The sequence below is a fragment of the Octodon degus genome, unplaced genomic scaffold (assembly GCF_000260255.1).
Source record: "Octodon degus isolate 3935 unplaced genomic scaffold, OctDeg1.0 scaffold00273, whole genome shotgun sequence".
Taxonomy (NCBI): Eukaryota; Metazoa; Chordata; class Mammalia; order Rodentia; family Octodontidae; genus Octodon; species Octodon degus.
Window position 1 is genome coordinate 2,124,854 of NW_004524849.1, and position 19,648 is coordinate 2,144,501.

A 19,648-nucleotide genomic window follows, 5' to 3' on the forward strand; every position below is an offset into this window, starting at 1 on the left:
TTAATCACAAATTCACTACATGCTTGATTAAATTCAAACAGTACCAAAAACTGTTCTGTTTTGCTTTGTTTTCGGAACCGGGAATTGAACTCAGGTCCTTGTGTTTGCCAGGCTATTTCTTATTCTACTGAGCCATCTCCCAGACCCCAAATTTCCAAGTGTTTTTTTTTTTTTTTTTTCCCCTGTTGGTACAGGGATTGAACTCAGGACCTTGTGCTTGCCAGGCAAGTGCTTACCAAAAACTTAAAACATTGATAATCTGATATCCCTCTTCTAATCTCAATCCCCAGAGGTTACCACATTTATCCATATACATTTAAATATATACACATATGCACATATCATTTAAAAATTTTATTTACAAAAAGATGTTATGCCATAGGGATACAATGCTCTAAAATTCACTTACTGAAATTGCAGGGGTTTTTCACGCTTGAATGTTACAGGTCTACTTTAGAAATGCAAAATGAGGGATTGGGGAGATAGTTCAGTGACACAAGTGTCTGCCTAGCAAGCGCAGAATCCTGAGTTCAATCCCCGGTACAGGGGAAAAGAAAAAAAAGAAATTCAAAATGACAATTTGATATTAGGTAATATTGAATATTTGTAGTCTGAGCACAATTCTATATACTTTATAATTTAATTATTGCAATAAACTCTCTGAATTATTTTCAATTACAGTTAAGAGAACTGAGGCCCAGCGAAATTAAGTAAGCATAGGTCATATAGCTACTAAATGACAGATTTAGAATTCTAAGCAAGTAACCTAACACCAGAGGCCTACATCTTAAAAGTACCTGCTCCTCAGTATTCCACATTATTAAAATGTTAAAATGTATTTATTTCTCTACTGATGAACACTGGCTTCAATTTTTTACCATATAAACAATGCTATAGGGCTAGTGAGATGGCTCAGTGGTCTAAAGCACCTACTTAGAACAAACTAAGCTGAGCAAAGCACAGGGACCGCGGTTCAATCCCCCAGCACCACATGCCAGCCATTCCCGCCCCCTGGTGGGCTGAGCTGGCCACACACACACACAAAATAAATAAATAATTTTTTAAAAAAATGCTATAGGGGATGGGGAGATAGCTCAGTGAAATAAGTGCTTTCCTGGCAAGCGCAAGGTCCTCAGTTCAATCCCTGGTACTGAAAAAAAACAAACAAACAACAAAAAAAAAAACACAATGCTATAGTAAATACCCATGTGCCTATATAGATACACAAAATCTTTTGTATAACTGTGTGCCTAGCAGACATTCCTTGTTTTAATGACCAAGTTATGTCCCTGTGACTAGGTCACTAAATCGATTACTAATGAGGAACTATAATATTCAGAACAAACAAATGGTCAAAAAAGCCCAATTTGATGACTCTTATTTGCATAACTCTTACATGCAATACTGTATTGCATAACAAAACATAAAACTATAGTACTGTACAATAATCATCAAAAATCATGGTACTGTATAAACAAGGTGTACCATGCAAAAAAAAAAAAAAAAAAAAAGACAGTGAGGTTCTATAAACAAGATGTACAGAACTATGCCCCCAAAAAGATGAGTTTTAGGGCCAAATAGTGCACCTCAATTATAAGTCCAAACAGTAAACAGGTAGACCATCAAGCAAAGATCTATCTGTATGCATCTTGTATATTTCTGTGGATTAGTTAAAAACAGATCTATAGGTCAAGGGGATGGATAATTTTTGATAGTTACTACCAAACTTATTATTTATTATACTCTTACTAACACAGAAGATGTTTTCCATTTTGTCAATCTCCCGGATTTTAAATGAAAATATTAAGTCAAGCTTCAGCATTAATAAGGACAAGCATCTTTTTGTATGTGCCATTGCTATTACTTTTCTGAAATGTTTATATTCTTTGTCATTTTTGCCTATTGTTTTTGTTGTTTTCCCAAAATAGTCTTATACATTTTGTTTGTTACACACAGGAAATATTTCCTCCTATCTTGTTTGACTTTTGATTTTGTTCATGGTGCCTTCACCTTAAGCTTTAAATATGTAGTTAAATCTGTCAATTTCTTTATGGTTTCTGAATTTCAGGCATGCTTTTCAGAGCTACCCCAGGTCTTTCAAAACAGCATTCTTCTAATTTGTTTTTATTTTTTACATTTAGAGATTTACTCTACCTGGAATTGATTTTTGTTTATAATATGAAATAGGCATTCAATAACTTCTGTTTCCCCAAAACAGACAATTTTCCAAATGCCACTTTTAAAAGAATCTATTCCTTCCCTAATTGCTTGAAATGCCAGACTTTTTTGTTCAAAACTGCCTACAAACACATTTCAGTATTCCCTATTGTATTCTACAGTCCTAGCTGGCCATTTCTATTCCAAAACCATCACCTTAATTACTCTATCTCTAAAACATGCTTTTCATTTATTCTGTATAACTTTTAGATTTCCTTCAAATGCCACTAATGTTTTAATTGGAAGAATATAACTTGGGGAAACTGGTATCTACAAACTGACTCACCTCATCTAAGAACATAATGATTCAAATTGTCTTTTATGAATTTAGTTTTTTTCTTACAGGTTTCTCATATCTCTTTAATATTTGTTAATAGGTACTTTATAGTTCAGATTACTGAATTTTTTTTAAAAGAATCACAAAGTCAGTTAATATGGTTAAAAAAATACATGCAGGAATCTTTTATCCTACTCATATAAATCCAATAAAATACTGAATAACTATTTTATTTTATTTATTTTTTGCAGAACCGGGGATTGAACTGAATAAGTATTTTAAAATAATATTTAATACACAGCTGAGCTTGAAAAGAAATTTTAAAGTACCAAAATAAAAAGATAAAGCTGCACTCCAAGATAATACAACAGAGGTACTGGACATAAATATAGGCTTCAGTGAGAGTTACGGGAATGCCCAAAAGACTTGGGAGTAGATGCTTTGGCCCTGTACACTTAGCCATAAGCCAGAACTAGAAGCTTTAAATTGGGTAACTGCTTCTATAGAACTGGACTGGAGTAGTCCCACCTGCTTTGACGGACCTTAATAGGAAGGGCAGAACTGTGTCTTCACCAGGGGAGAGTCTCTGAAAGCTTAATAAAATATGGCTATGAGAAGTATCTCCAGGTTAGAATCCTAATCACATGCTTCAATTTTAGGTAACATTAACTCCTTGACAAGCACAGAATCAACATATTCATACTTTTTCCTATGCGATTTGGGACTTTTGTCAGTTATTTTAGTTTTTTCCCTGCTTGTGAAACTATGCACAGATTTCAATTACTTTAGCTTAAATACTCAGCAACATAATTCAAATGTCAGTCATCCTGGTATACTGACTATGAGATATATGTGATGCTTATTCTTCAGCTCATGAATCACTAAACAACCAGTGCTCATCATGATCAGTAATAATCATATCACTTCTTTTAAGTTCTGTCAGTGAGGGATCAGTGCATCCATGAATATATTCATGCGTACATGAATATAGCCATACACATGTTCTTCAGTTCACACAGACAGCAAGTGTGTCATGTGCCTTCTTGTCACTCAAAATCATCCTACATGACATTTTATAAAAATGGATAGCAAAAAGGGAATTAGTCAACAAAGATGAAAGTTCAACAACATCATCTAATATAAGATTTTTTTTGTTGGTTTTTTTGGACCAGGGATTGAACTCAAGACCTTGTGCTTGCCAGGTAGGTGCTTCAGCCACTGAGCTATCTCCCTGGCCCTAACAACAAAAATAAATAAATAAATAAATAAATGAGAATGTTGCACATGAAACTCAAATTTAACATTGTATTAATCAGCTTTCCTGTTGTGGCTCTAACACCCAAAATCCACACTTGAAAGGAAAAGAGGTTTGATTTGGCTGTGTTTTAGGAGAATTAAATTCACACTAAGCTGCTCTCAGGTAGGAACAGAATGGTGAAACGGCATGGTGGAGCACAGCTGTTTAGTATGTGGAACAGGAAGCCAAGAAAAAGGAATTACTCTAACCAGGAAGGGTGAGATTACCTATAGTAAATAACCAAAGAGACCTATAAGCTTATTTATTTATTTAAGTTTTTGGAGACTGGGTCTCACTATATAGCTCAGGCTGACCTTTAGCTTGTGGCAATCCTCCGGCCTCACCCACCTGAGTACCAGCACGACAGGTGTTCACCAATCACTATGCCTGGCTCCAGCATAATTTTAAATAGCAGAAGACTACTGGCTATTGTGACTGTGGTGATATTTGTCTTTTTGCATATTTTAATGAGAATGCCTTTAATGTGTTTAAAAATAAGCCTGCTGTTATTGGTTATCTTGCAATTTGATATTAATACTCTTTATTAAACCAGAGATATACACTTTAAAAAAATAAATAAATAACCAAAGACATGCCTCCAAGACCCATCCAGACTGCACTTGACCAAACCCCCACATAGCTCCCAAAGCCAATCAAGTTGGCACTTCATCCTAACTGCCACAAACACAAATGAGGTTATAGAAGAAATGGCTGAGCTGGGAATGTTAGCACTGCCGCCACTCAAAAATCTCTGTAGATGTGTAGCCAGGGAAATGTAGTGAAGGCCAAATTACTGACAGAAATTTACAAAATGGTTGGGACATAAACATGTCACACAGAAAGTGATGTCTGAATAAAACCTTCATATTACAAAGAACTTCTAGAGATTTCATGACACTAAAAGCAAAGTATAAAGTGCTTGAAGTTAATCCAAATTTGAAATAAGTATGACAATTTACCAAATACAGAAAAGATGCTTGCTACATATTTTAAGTACTATAATGAGTGGTCACCAAGGCAATAACATTGTTTAAACTACTTTCAATGAGGTTTTTCATTTAGAAGAAAAGTACTATTTTTTCATTTTTTAATATGTTAAATGATAGTACAGTTTTGCTACTTTTCTATTTCTCCTTATGTCAGAAAAAATGATTTGATAAAGATTTTTTTTAATGTGTGTGGTTCTGGGGATTGAACCCAGGGCCTTATGCATGCAAGGCAAGAGCTCTACTACTAAGCGACATCTCCAGTCCCAAGATTTTTATTTTTACCAGATTTTTTTTTCTTTTTTCAGAACCGGGGATTGAACTCAGGCCCTTGTGCTTGCCAGGGAAGTGCTTATTCCACTGAGCCGTCTCCCCAGCCCCAAGATTTTGATTTTGAAGATGCATTCTGGCCTGGAACCATAATTCGCAGAGATGCTAGTATCAGAACTCTACTTAAGGAAGTTGATACACACCACCATTTTATGGCTGCTTCACTCTTATTCTGTTTTCTTCCAGTACTGAGGACTGAACACAGGGCCTTCACACTGACCTCTATCCCCAGCCCTCCATTTTTACACTTTTTTTTTCCCTTGAGTCAGGGTCTCCCTAAATCACTAAGTTGCCCAAGCTGGCTCGAATTTTCAGTCTTCCTGCCTCATGTGCCAGGATGCTGAGAAACACCATACCTGGCTCTGAGGCTTTAATCTGAATCTTCTCTTAGTTGCCTGGTATCCACAACTAGTTTATTCTTATTTGTTTAAACATGAGCATTTTTATTTTTCTTGTATCCTTGGGTTAGGCTGCCTGTCACCTTACTTATACTGTACTTCAGGAATAATCCGAATGATCATGAAATGCTTAAGATATATACTCTTTCCTTGAGAAGTTTAAAGATACAGTTCTATACTCTTACTGCACTCACTGAGCAGTACTACGGCAAAGTTTTAAAACGTGTCTGATATTTTATACACGTCTGGATTGTTTTTATTATACAAATGTTCACATGATTCTGAATTCTTTTAATTCTGATGCTCCATAATTCTTGAAGCTCAACAAAAGCATGCCCAGGTACATGTCTAACACTCTACTAATAGGTCCTCTAGACTCTAGTCATAATACATTCAAGCAAAAGCTAAGGCAGAAAGACTGACGTTCAAGGTAAACTGGGCAACTCAGCGAGTCTCAACTTCAGAAACAAACAGAATTTCAAGAGGCTTTGGGTTCAGCTTCCACTATCCCATCCACCCCCTACAAAGAGAAAATATTCTAGAGCTCAGAGACAATAAACATATGGTCAAAAGAAAGGGAAAGACAAGAAGAAAAACAACCAAAACTTTTAAATCAGGTGGAAGAATACAAAAGCACTGAAGCCTGCAATCTTTCTGTATTTAGAAAACTTGAGTGCTCTCCACAGTGATTCATTCCCTGAGGAGAAGCTTCCAGGAAGCAAATGTTTTGATTGAATTAGAATCCATACATAGCTACCAAATTGTGAACTCAATACGGTATTTTGATGTCTTAGTAATGCATATAATTTTTGGCATAAATTCTGAACTATTTTTACATGTATCATTTCAGTATCAAAGTCCTAAATACTTTTTCATATGTCAATTCCAGAACTGATATCAGAACACATATGACTTTTTATTGCTTTGTAACTTCACACTTAACACACATAAGTAATACTTAGAATAGAAGGAAAGTTTTTTCAAGTTACTAATGAAAGGCACTATGTAAAAAGATCATTCAAAGGTTAATTTGATTACAGTTTCTTACTATTTTAAACTACTACTTTAAAAACCTCAAACTAGGGTAGGTGAGATAGCTCAGAGGTTTAAAGTGCCTGCTTTGGCAAGCTGAGGCAGGTGAAGGGACCACGGTTCAATCCCTGGCACCACATGCCAGGCCAGCCCCACCCTCAGGGCGGGCTGAGCCGGCCAAAAAATAAATAAAAATAAACAATAAAAATAAAAAAATAAAAACCTCAAACTAATATTTTGCTGTTTTATAAAGCAATACACAAACATGTCTACCTGAGATTACATATGAATTCAAACTCTAAATTAAGTAAAAGAACTCAAATCCTAAACTTTCCTAGATAATAAAAATACTGGTAACAATTACAAAGTAGAATAATTAAACAATGAAGCTGTGAACCAGGTGTAAATGTACTTTATGTTCCTGTGTTTCAAGAATAAGAATAAAAACCACAGCCTTTCTTTGGGTTAACCACAAGGCAAACTAGAGAAGGTTTGCATAAATCCAGAGGAATGCATACGTGTCAAGCAAACAGACTGAGTAAACTTCAAACATCTTGGCTAACGTGGCAAACAAAAAGCCTTATTAGGCTTCAAACATCCTAGCTATGTGAAAAATAGTTGTATTTCTTCACAATGTGTTGCCAGTGAGAGGGGTAACTAACTCATTACACAAGTTGGAACCATGGAAATATTCAATTATCATTCAGAAATAAAGCTCAGGTGATAAAAGTGTCCTGTGAAAATCAAGTAGAATATGTGCTTCGCTAAAAACAAAGGAACAAAATAAAAAATTTTTAGAAGTAGATTCTCCATATCAGACTGTAAATTTACTATGTTTTTGAAATAAAAAAACTCCCCTAAAACAGCCTAGTCAAAGCAGCATCAAAGTTACTTTTTAGTAAAACCCTTTTGAAAACTTGATTTTCGGAAGCAATTTTATGCTACTAAAAATAATTTTAAATCATTAGTATAAAATTATTGGAAATATCAAATGTTAATTTTTAATGAAATTGTGTATACTTTAAATGTTTTATTCCAGCTTCCATATTAAACATCTTCCTCCTTCAATAAAAGAAATAGCAGATTTACAGTTAATCTCCATGAGCAGGCAGGTCTAGAAGCCAGCTCATTACAATCTTTAATCCAACTCCTTAAGAACCATGCTGTCTTTTCACTCTGTGAGTCACCAGATCAACCCTCTGAAGAGTGTCCTTAACTGCTAAACCACAACACGACTTCCATCCAAGGTCCTAAGACTAGTTCTCTGGACAAAATCCCTGACTGCTACCTCCCCTACATTGACCCTTTTCAGCTTAAAGCAACTAGATTACATCTTCAGCCCTTCCAGCCTAACCACAGTTGAGGATACTTTGGATGCAGAAAATAGTTTAGCTAGTCTATTAGTAAGGCACTGGCCAAAGGAAGGGCCTGATACAGAGTTGGGTGATGAGTCAAACTGATAAGAACTAATATAGGAACAGACAATGAGCTCAGACTTTAGACCAACGATGAACTTCTTATGCAACATGAAATGCAGCCCTGTCCCTACTGAAGGGAGCTGCACTCCTTACTATGCCTCAGAGTTCTGAGAACATAAAACACAAAATAATTGGCTTTCTTCTCTAAAACCCCAGTTTTCTTTAGACACTACATGTTACAGAACTGAGTTAGACAGCCTGAGTTCCAACTGGTCTTTTTTTTTTTTTTTTTTTTGGTGGGACCAGGGATTAAACTCAGGCCAGGCAAGCGCTTATTCTGAGCTATCTTCCCAGCCCCCAACTGGTCATTTTAAATGCACAGAGACACCTGTGATACGTGGCCTCTAAACAGGTAAACAAGTCCTGTGCTCTGCTTATCTATAATGAACTGTGAGTCCAGGGGCCATGCAGCCACACTCAAGACCCCTCCTGGAAATTCAAGAGCTAGTATTTCTAATAAAAACCCTCCTGACCTCAAAAAACAAATATTCCAGGGCCAGGGAGATGGCTCAGTAGAACAAGCGCTTGCCTGACAAGCGCAATGGCCTGAGTTCAATCCCCAGGTTCACAAAAAAAAAAAAAAAAAAAAAAAAAATCTTCCTCCTTGTTCTTAAATATAGACAGCATAATATTTAGTAAGCCTCCTGTCACATAATAACAGATGTTAGCTACTTACTGCACCTGCACAAGTTACCAGTTTCACTCCTCACAGCAAATTTTCTTACTCTCCTTTATTCTTCAATTATACTCATTTACCAAACTATTTTTTCAAATGTTAGGGATCCATGTATTTTAATTATGAAATGATCATACTTCCTATAATGAACATTTTGTGTCATTTTAGGTATCATAGATCATGAAATGTTTCTGGGCTCTGAAGAGAAACAAGTAGCAAAACATGAAGTCACTTCATATGATTTTAATTAACTGCTGCAGAGTAAAATATTGTATTAATATTTTAAATTTATATTCAAAAGTTACATGAAAACAAATTTTCAAATTCTTCAATGTATCTTAGTTCATCTGGTTTTGGTTAACAAAATAAAACTGATGAAATGTTATATGAATAAAAATAAATGATGATGCTAATAATGAAATAAAGTCTTGCTACTGATTTTTTTAAATTATAGCAATAGATGCAGAAAAAGCCTGGGACAAAATCAAAAGCCTTTTCATGATTAAAAAAAAAAAATAACATGCTCAGCAAACTAGGGACAGAAGAGAAATTCATCTGGTAAAAAACCCTCTATTAAAAACAAACAAACAACAACAACAAAAAAAAAAAACAGCTAACCTTATCTTCAATAGTGAAAACCTAATAGCTTTCGCTCTAAAATCAGGACCAACAAAAGAATCTCACCATTTCTTTTCAACACAATACTGGAAGCCCTAACCACTGCCATAAGGAAAGAAAAAACATATTATATAAAAGACATACAGATTGCAAAACAAGAAGTAAAAGTCTCTGCATAACATGACATAACAACCATAAGAAAAATCCTAAAGCATCTTTTTTTTAAGGCTACTAGAGTGCCAGGGAAATAGTTCAGTGGCATAAACACCTGCCTGGCAAGCACAAGGTCCTGAGTTCGATCCCCAGTACCAATATATAAATAAATAAATAAATAAAGGCTACCAGAAAGCACAAATGATTTTAGCAAGGTTGTAGGATATAAGGCTAACAGACAAAACATATTACTGATACGCCGCATTTAATCACAATTTTAAACATCTGTGCTTCAAAAATAATTGTTAAGGAAAAGTAAAAGCCATAGCAAAGACTAGGGGTCTGTATCTATCACACATATATTTGTTAAAGAACTAGAATCTAAAATATACAGTAACTTTTATAGATCAGCAAAAATAGAACTTGATATTAAAATGGAAAAAAAATTGAACAGATGCTTCATCCAAAAAGATACATGAGTAGCAAATAAGCAGATTTTTTAACATTATTAATCATCAATAGAAATCAAATTAAAGTCAAAATGAAATACTACTACACACTAGCATAGCTAAAATTTAAAAACAGAAAATACCAACTGAGAACTAAAACAACTAAAACTCATACTGCTATAGGAGAATACAAAATGTTGTCACCACTTTAAAAATGTTTGGCAGTTTCTTAAAGATATAAACTTACCATATGACACAGGAATTCCATTCTTATGTGAAAAATATTTGAAAATGTATGTCCACATAAAAACTAGCACTCACAGGTTTATAACAGCTTTAATAACAACCAAGGACAAGAAACAATCAAATATTCAGCAATTAACAAGTTGTGTTCTACCAAATCAACTAAACATTAATCAATAAACATAAACTCTATACATGTCCAACAACATGGATAAATCTCAAAAGCATAATGCTGAGAGCCTGTCAAATAGCTCAGCAGATTAAAGCGCCTGCTTAGGCAGATGCAGGGACCAGGAGTTTGATCCCCTGGCGTGCTGAGACTGGGTGTGGTGGCGTGTGCCTGTAATCCCAGCACTTGGAAGGCTGTAAACAGGAGGATAACTACAAGTCTGATCTACACAGTGAGACCCTGTACACCCTATCTTAAATATTACAAAAAAGCACCATGCTAAATTTAAAAAATAAAAAGGCATTCTATACAATGCCATGTACATTAAATCCTACAAAATGGAAAACTGTAATGACCAAAAAACTCAGATCAATAGTTGTAATGGTCAGAAGAAAAGGAATCTATCACAAAGCAGCATGAAGAAAATTTGGGGGTTATTATGGTTTCTATCTAGTTGTCCCCCAAAAGCCTCACACAGCCATGGGGTGGACTTTTAGAGGTTGTGATTAATTCATGATCCAATGCTGGGATTCTGCTACCCCTGCCCTGGGGCAGAGAGCCTGGCTAGATGCACTGTGTAAGGAAGGGAAAGAGGCTTGCTGCTGCTGCTGCGCCTTCCTATTCACTCTTGCTATTTTGCTGTCTTCTGCCGTCATGAACAGCTGCCCCTGCCAGTGCCATTATGCCCTTTGGACAGCTGATCATGGACTGAAACCTCCATAAACTGTGGGCTAAATAAACCTTTTCTTTCACAATTTTGGGAGTCAGGTATTTTGTCCCAGCAATAAGAGAAAAGTAACTGAGACAAGTGCGATGAAAAATTTGGAGGGTTTTACATTGTGGTGGTTGTTAAATAATTGCATATAATTATCCAACCTTAGAATACAGTACACCCAAAACTGGAATTCTACTGCTTATAAGTTGTATCTCAGTCACCCTAATTAAACAATTTCTACTGATCTCCAAATCCTATTCGGAGCAATGGCATAGTGACTATAAAGCATTATGAGAGGTCACAACAGAATTTCTTGTATAAGTTTGGTTGGGTTCTGGTATGCTCTAAAAGTAGAAGCCAAAGAACAATGACTAATAGGCCCACAGGGCCTACACAAAAGAGACAGTTTTATTGTGCCTGCCAGAATCACTTCTAAAATACTTTGTTTATAGATTACTCATTCTGATGAACAATTAAAAAGACTCAGGTAGATAAAATGAAAAAGGTTTACAAATTGATATAAAACTAGCCAATGTACTTAATGCCACAGAACTGTACACTCAAAAGTTTATAATGGTAAATTTTACATTACTTATACTGTCAAATTAAAAAATTTAAAGAAAAAGAATTAAGAGAATGTTTGTAAATCTAGAAATCCACAGGAGGTTACAATTTAAAATAGTTCCTTTGATTTAATTACAAAGACTAAGCACCTGCTTAGGCAGACAATGCTGCCGGGGGTGGATCCCCAGCGTGTGGTGCCAGCCCTGCCCCCAAGGAGCGATTGAGATGGGGCACGGTGGCACACGTCTGTAATCCCAGCTTGGGGAGGCTGAACACAGGCAGAGCACTACGAGTTGATCTAAGTAGTGAGACCCTATAGACCCTGTCCTAAAATACAAAAAAAAAAGACTAACCTATTTTATGAAATCAAAGTTAAAAGTGGTTATAGTATTAGGTATGATTTTACTAAAGAAAATCGTGCTTACCAACTCTGCATTTATGTGTAATGTTTAAGACTCCACCAAACTACAGTTTTGCTTAAAGTAGTTTCAGTAGTCAGGAAAAACAATGAGACAAAGATCACACGAGCAAGCTCAAGTACAAGAAGCAAGCTCAACTACATTTAGCCCAAACATAATTCATTTTGTCATCTAAATGAATCTACAAACTGAATACTGCATAAATATTCAAAACAAATTACTAGAAGGCCCTGAGTAATAGTAGTCCAGTGTTAAAATTATAAGAACTGCCAAAATAAACATCAAATTTCACGTTATTTGGACAATTAATTACAGATAAGTACAATGTGATCAGTCCAAGGGATGTTTCAGACAATCATTATAATATATTAATAGTTAAGTCAATAATTGATACCATCAGAAAACCTCTGAATATAATTCCAGGGATGATAAAGATATCTACCTAGCCCTGGAAAGACAATTTTATTAAGAAATAGCATGATGAGACTTTTCTTTCATTAGGAGCTAGAAAAAACAAGCTCAAAAAATCACATGCCCAAACAGGAAAGAACATGTCTACTTAAGAAACTTGATTTCTGTAAAATCTGGGGAGTAAGTTTTAAGTTAAAGCCTAAAAGAACTGTAGTAAAAGAATTTCAATCTTGGGCAGAGAATGCATAGTAGTGCCAGCAGTAGTTAGCAGCGGTAGTAGTGAAGTAGTAAACTTTTTTTTTTTTTTTGGTGGAACCAGAGATTGAACTCAGACCCTTGCGCTTGCCAGGGAAGCGTTTATTCTACTGAGCCATCTCCCCAGCCAAGAAGTAGTAAACTCTTACACAGTGCTTCCTAATTGTCAGGCACTAACTCTAAACACAACACTGAGACAGGCAAACCACTGTCTCCATTTTACAGAAACGTGAAAACAGATTCAGGAAGATGAGGTAAGTGTCCCATTGTACTCCAGCTAGTAGATGGCAGAAACACCTCAGCCTATCCTACTCCAAGCCCACACTTCCTGCTCTTAATTATGTTATACTACCTGTCTCTGGAAAATGCCACTGTTATGCTTGGAACCAAGAAGTTTAAAGGAATTACCTAGTTGTTGACTAAACTACAGAATAATGTTAGAAAGAGCCAGTGAGAAACAAAGAAAAACTTTCAACATTCACTGATTACAACAAACTAAGGTGATTTACAGATCCTAAAATTCATTATAATTGTGTTTTTATCTGTTAATTTATTTGAGCTTTAAAAAAATGTGTTTATGCATCACAGTCACATGCAAAAAATAAACATCTGATTATAGCATCAAGAGTCCAATTTAGTTGCTTCAATAATTTAATAAGTATTTATGTTCCTGGTACAGTGCTAAGCATAGAACATACAAAAGATGAATTAAACATCAAAAATATTAAAAATCATTGTCCTCAAAAAAATCGTATAATCTATAATAACCCTTTTATCAATGCTCCCATTTAATCTTCCTAAGACACTGTTCAAAGGGTTTAAGTGATCTGCACATGATCCATGCTAATAAATGCAAGATTTGACCTCAAAGCCACCTATCTATAAAACCCATACACTTGACTCTATAGTAAAGCAATAAATAGTGTTCTTTTTTCAAATAACTTCAAATAAAAAGCTCCTGGATTCTCTTTAATATTTTAGAACTGTGTGTTCACTGAGAACTTTAAAAGGAGAAGTTTACATTCTAAACTAAATCTTGGGTTGCAGATTATATATAGTGTATAGCACAAGTGTCACACATGTTGTAAAATAGCTGAACATTTGAAAACATGAGCCAGGTATGGTGGTGGATGTCTGTAATCCCCGCACTCAGGAGGCTGAGGCAGGAGGATCCTTTCAAGTATGAGACCAGCCTGGGCTACAAAGTGAGCTCCAGGCCAGCCTGAACTGCATAGCAAGACCCTATCTCAGAAAGTCAAAAACAAAACATGCACTCAGGTGGCCTGCAGATGGGTGTGACCCCACTGGAAACAGAGAAGAGGGTGTTCCTTGCAACAGAAGTTTCTAGTCTCTGGAGTTGAAATCCCTCTTGTGTGTGCCACCTTGCCCAGCCTCTCACTTAGATTTTAGAAGTAGACAGGTACAGCAAAAAAAAGTTACCCAGTAGATCACAATAGGAACTACGCAAGAAAGTCATCTGGGGCTATTGTTAGTACCTGACCTGCCAGAAAACCCGTTAGCCAAATATATTCTATAGTATGAAAAAAACTGATAAAACATTCTACTGCTTACCTAAAAGAGACAAGATATTAAAGATAAAATACTCTTTTTAAAGAGCAGCTCCTATTCATAGCAAGATGTGAATTTATCCATCTGCATGTTATTTTAACATTGCAACAAAAAGTATGCATTTATCATGAATCCACTTGCCATCTTAAAACCATTACCCTAGATTTGTTAAGCTCTGTTTTGCCTAAACTGAATTAGTTAGGGATAAATTATTTTGAAATGCAATGGCTGAGGTCTTGAAAAATCAATTTGGAACTGCATTTTCAATACATTTGCACTCAAACTTTCATCAATATCATAGTCTAAAAACATTAGGAAGTTAAAATGTGCTCGGACCAAATGCAGAATATAAAATAGAACAAGTATTATTGCATATAAACTGCTTAAAAAACACAAAATTGCACAAAGTATACTTAGATGTTTATAGATAATGATGGTAACATGAAAATATTTGATCAGTATATAATGAAAATAGATTCAAAGAACTAGTTAAAAATATTTAAAGCAGAATTAAAGTTAGTTTTCTGCCAAACTTTTACCAATTACATTTTATAAGCTGTAATCAGAAGAAAATCTGTTGACGTATTTTAAAATGTAAAAACATTACAGCTGGTCTTAGTAGTGCACACCTGTATTCCCAACACTCTGGGAGGCTTAATGAGACTCAAAGCCTACCTCAAATTTTAAAATAAGGGTAGGGGGCTGAGGACATAGCTTAGTATGAAGACCCTGGGTTCAGTCCCCAGTACTGGAAAAAAAGAACAAAATAAAACAAAACAAAAAGTCAGAAGATGGGGGCCTGGCCCTAGCTCAGTCCTTTAAGTGGCTGCTTCCACAAAAAGTCAGAAGACTATAAGTAATTCTTGGTAAAATCTGATTGAACTATTCTCAAAATTATATAAATTTATATGCAAAACTTTAGACTAAAACATGTTTGCTATTTCATCTACATACACTGCTGTATGCCAGCTTTCCCAAACATCTTATCTCACAAAACTGAAACCTCTGTTTCATCATGCAGGAGCTCTAAAACAAGTAAAAACAGAGGATAAGTGACAGTTTATCTTTTTTAAGCACAGATTTCCTTTATAGCATGCACAAAATAACATTACAATTTCTTTTAAATCAAGGGAATTTTCCGTAACACCAAAAATAACATCTTTTTCTTTTTTACACTCACAATATCTAGCTATATAAAGCACTCACTGAATGTTGTTAACAGTGCCCAACGAGGCTTTAAATGTAGTATTCTATCATCTAATTTTAATTTATTCCTATCTATTCCATAGTTCCTATTTATTTCCCCCTAAAAACTACTATCATGAATATTCTGTTAATTCTGTTACTTTATCATGAATACTCTGTTATTTTTGCCCTGATATTCTTTATAAGACATTTGGTTTTCTTAATTTTATTAATACATTTTACATACACATATATATCACATTCATCATAGGGAATTTAAACCCATACATAATATATCTTGATTCTTCTTTTCTTCCCCCGTCTCGTTCCCTCCCTTCAGCTTCTCTTCCCTTCCTTATTTACAAAGGCTTTGTTTACATTTGCCCTGCTTTTAAACACGTTCTTTAAAAAAATAAAATCTGCTAGCAATTCAAGTTTTAAATTTTCCAGTTGATCCTGCTAACACAATAATCAATTCATATAAATGTTATATAAAAATAAGCTTTCTACTTACCATGTAGTTACCATAAGCATGATCAAACATTTCCAGAACTTGATTCCTAATTTGGAAAAAATAGAAATGGAGAAAATTATATCTTATTGTTTCAAAAAGCTAATTCTTCCTCAAAACACACCCATAAAATAAAGGAAATACTTAGTTAAAAAGGGAAATACACGTTAATGGACAAGTTCGTGAACTCACACAGAGCTAGGCCAAACTTTTACAATTCACAGAAAATTATATAAAATTCACTTTACATTTTTCCTAAAAAATCTGTTAAATCATACCTGCCACAATCAAAGGAAAGGAAAACCGATGCTGAAAGACAATCACCATCCCTCTCAGCATAATTATTTAACATGTCTTGAAGGAGACCCCTCAAAGGAAATAATTATTAGCAGCATTTATTGATTATTCCGTCTGTTCTACTAAAAGAGAGGGATGGGATGACTGAAACAGAATTTTATCAAGCCTCTGAATTTCCTATTAAACTGAATGAAACCACTAATGCCTAGGTAAGTATATATTTATCAGTGTTTGTCATATTTTTAAGAGATACACTTTGAGACAGTCTACTCGCTCAAAAAAAGTGTCAAAAGTAGTATATAACACTATAACAAGAAATCAAAAGGAAATTTGTGTGACGTGGCTTATCTATTTCTTCAACTCTACAAGATGGCTGTTTAAAATGGGTATTTCATATCCCCATACCTGACTAAAAATCCTGTAAATTTGGAACTAGGAATCAATCTGTTGGTGAAACATTCTGATATTCAGGAGCTTAAGTGCCACAAGATAATTTAAGAAGTATGTCTGTCTTGTTTTTAATAATTTCTGTAAGTTGCCTTTATCTAAGGTTATGTTGTCTGCCAACTCTACGAGAATTGGATTGTTTTATACTCATTTTTAAATAAAAGCATATAAAAACCCATTTTTCCGAGAAGGATAAGACTAATTGTGATTAGGTAAATAGTTCACAGCTCACAAATGGCAAACAACTGAACAACTGCTTGTCTATTTTTTTTTTAAATCTGCTTGGTTTAGGGGTACAGAGAAAGGGGTGTGACATTTTATGTGTTTTATTATGCATCATTATTTGAAGTTTCTTAAAAATCACACAGATAAGCCTAGTGAATCAGAATTTAGTTTTTTGAAAATCTTTAAAGGAGAAAACAGTCATATAATTGTGTATATGTGCTGAACTCTGCCCTTACTTTACAACAGGGCAATCTAAATTAACAAGCCTAAACAATTCTAATTTCTCTTTCGCAAACTGATCTCAAAATGTAAGCTGAAATCTCCGATCAATTTGGTTAGGTTTTCCAAGTTAATATCTAATTCTATGGTGGGCATGGTGGTTATGCCTGTAATCCCAGGCCTCTGGAAAGCTGATATTTCTCTTCCACTTTTTAAGAAATGCAGCACAGTGGAGAAGCATGGGCTCTGGAGATATTCCTAAATTTGAAAAAGGGCTCCATCAATTGCTAGCTTTGCAATTACCAACAAATCAATCTTAAATCTCACATTTTGTCAAAATGGATATGCCACCCAACATATGAATAGGGAGGAGGATCACAGAGATGATGACATACAACTCAACATGTTTGTAAAGTGCCCAAAAAGGGTGTATCTGGTTTTAAAAAATGATACACTGAATTCATGAGAGAGCATTTAGGATAGTTATTAGAACTTACCGGTAATTGTTTTGACAATTAATACTTCACCTTCTATTAAGAACCCTTTTTGCAGGGCCAAGGAGATAGCTCAGTAGAATAAGCGCTTGTCTGACAAGCGCAAGGGCCTGAGTTCAATCCCTGGTTCCGCAAAAAAAAAAAATCCTTTTTGAAATTTTGAGAACAGCTTGCAAAAGAGAAATTGCAATTACTTAGGCTTGTTAATTTAGATTGCCCTACTGTAGGGGGGAAAAGGGATTTAAAGAAACCTAAGTTAAAATCTGATAGTCCCACCTTCCCTTCATCCTAACACTATGACACACGTTATCTTGCTACTTTTTTCCAGGCTTAGACAGTATTTTTTTCTTAAAAAACAAAAACATATTATGATACTTGCTTATTCTACAGCTTGTTATTCTACAACTTGGTGGGGGGGGGTTGTCTGGGATTTTTTGGTATTGGAAATACATCCCGGGTAGCCTTCTAATGACATACCTCCATCTTAATCATGAACATTAGTCTACAAGGTGGGTGCAACATATTCAACCATTTCTCTTCTGGGGTTCCTTCAAAATGTGCACCTTTCTACATCTAGCTCTACATTAACAGTGCTTACATTTCTGTCTGGTGGATTCCCAGAGATGAGAATGATGAATCAAGAAGTATGTGTGATTTAAATTTTAGGAAGCACTGTCAAAAGCGATTTACATTCAGTAATTTACATTCCCATTTTTTAATGCCTTCAGTAGCCAAGACTGAATCCCTAAGTTTTGCGTTCACTAATCTAATGGGCAAAAGCAACTATCTCGTTTTAAAATTGCATTTCTCACATTGACGGGATTGAGTAACTTTTCATAGTTATCTCATTTCCTCTTCTCTTACTTAAGTGTTCATGCTGTTGCCCACTTGCTATTTGATTCAGCTTTTATTCCTTTCTGGGGCCTCGCGTATGTTAAGTATTACTGACTGCGAATTAAATGCTGTAAATGTAAGTTTTATGACACTCTCAAGACTTAAAACTACTGTGAGTAAAGTAAGTAAGCACACTTAATTATGGCTTTTGAATAATACCACCAAATAACCTCTCCTACGATGAAAAGGCAGTGCAGGAAAACACTTTAAGGATAAGATAAAATTTGTAAAGTTCAAGTTCCAATGAAGGGCCCTCTTACCTAACAAGTGTCAACACCATTTCCTTAATTACGTGAGACCAGCAACATTTCTCCATCTGGCAACTCCCTCGTGCGCGAAACCTAACCAAGCCTCGGTCGGAAAGACAGCCGCTGGACTTTGGCGCGTGGCTGCCCTGGCTGCAGTCCCCTTCATGGGCCACTGACATGACAGCAGCACTGACACACCGGGCTGGCCTCAAGGAACTCGCACCTGTCACCGACCTCCAGAGCGACATAGTGACAAACCCCCTCCTTCGCGGACCCTGCCTACCCAAGATCCTCGCTCAGTAGCAGCTGTTGCAATCGCGAGCGGAGACGCCACTGTGCTCCGGGGTTGCAATGACAGCCACCTCGCCCGCGGTCGCTTTTACCTGGAAACCCACCCAGACAGCCAAGCAACCTTACCCAAGCTTCTGTTTCTCCTCCCTACTCATGGGCGCGGCCCCCGCCGTCCACAAAGACGTGGCTGACACCAGGCAGAGCGCGGCTGTCGCGGCCACCAGGCTCCATGGCCCTCGCTGGGGAACCGGGGACCCACAGCCCAGGCCACCGCCGGCTTCGCTCATGGCCCCGCGGTTCCACGCACGCGCAGCTGCTACGCCCGGTCGGCGGGACACATTGCCGGACGCCGGTGGCGAGGGGGCTGCAAGCCGTGACGAAGGCTGGGTGTGGAGTGAGGCGGGCAGCCGCCAGCGTCAAACTGTTTGCCGAAGCCACCGAGTCGGTCCCCAGCGCCAGCGCTGCCACCGCCCTCCGCCCTCGGCCAGCCGGAGCGCCTCCCCCAGCTTTCCGGTGTCGTAGTCTAGGAAACCGCCTCCCCAACGCTACTTCCGGGCGGAGCGGAGTCGTGGAGCCTCAGG

At 36.4% G+C, this 19,648-nt stretch overlaps 1 protein-coding gene across 1 annotated transcript in view; it reads right to left on the reverse strand.

Annotated features, from left to right (window-relative positions):
- Positions 1–19,648, reverse strand: part of Edem3 (ER degradation enhancing alpha-mannosidase like protein 3) — an 82,927-nt gene extending 63,279 nt beyond the window's left edge. Inside the window, exons 1-2 of the mRNA XM_023706873.1 lie at positions 19,194–19,648; positions 15,956–16,001 (exon numbers count right to left, since the gene is read on the reverse strand). Coding sequence (XP_023562641.1) covers positions 15,956–16,001; positions 19,194–19,354 — 207 coding nt within the window. The 5' untranslated portion in view covers positions 19,355–19,648. The remainder of the gene's footprint in view (positions 1–15,955; positions 16,002–19,193) is intronic.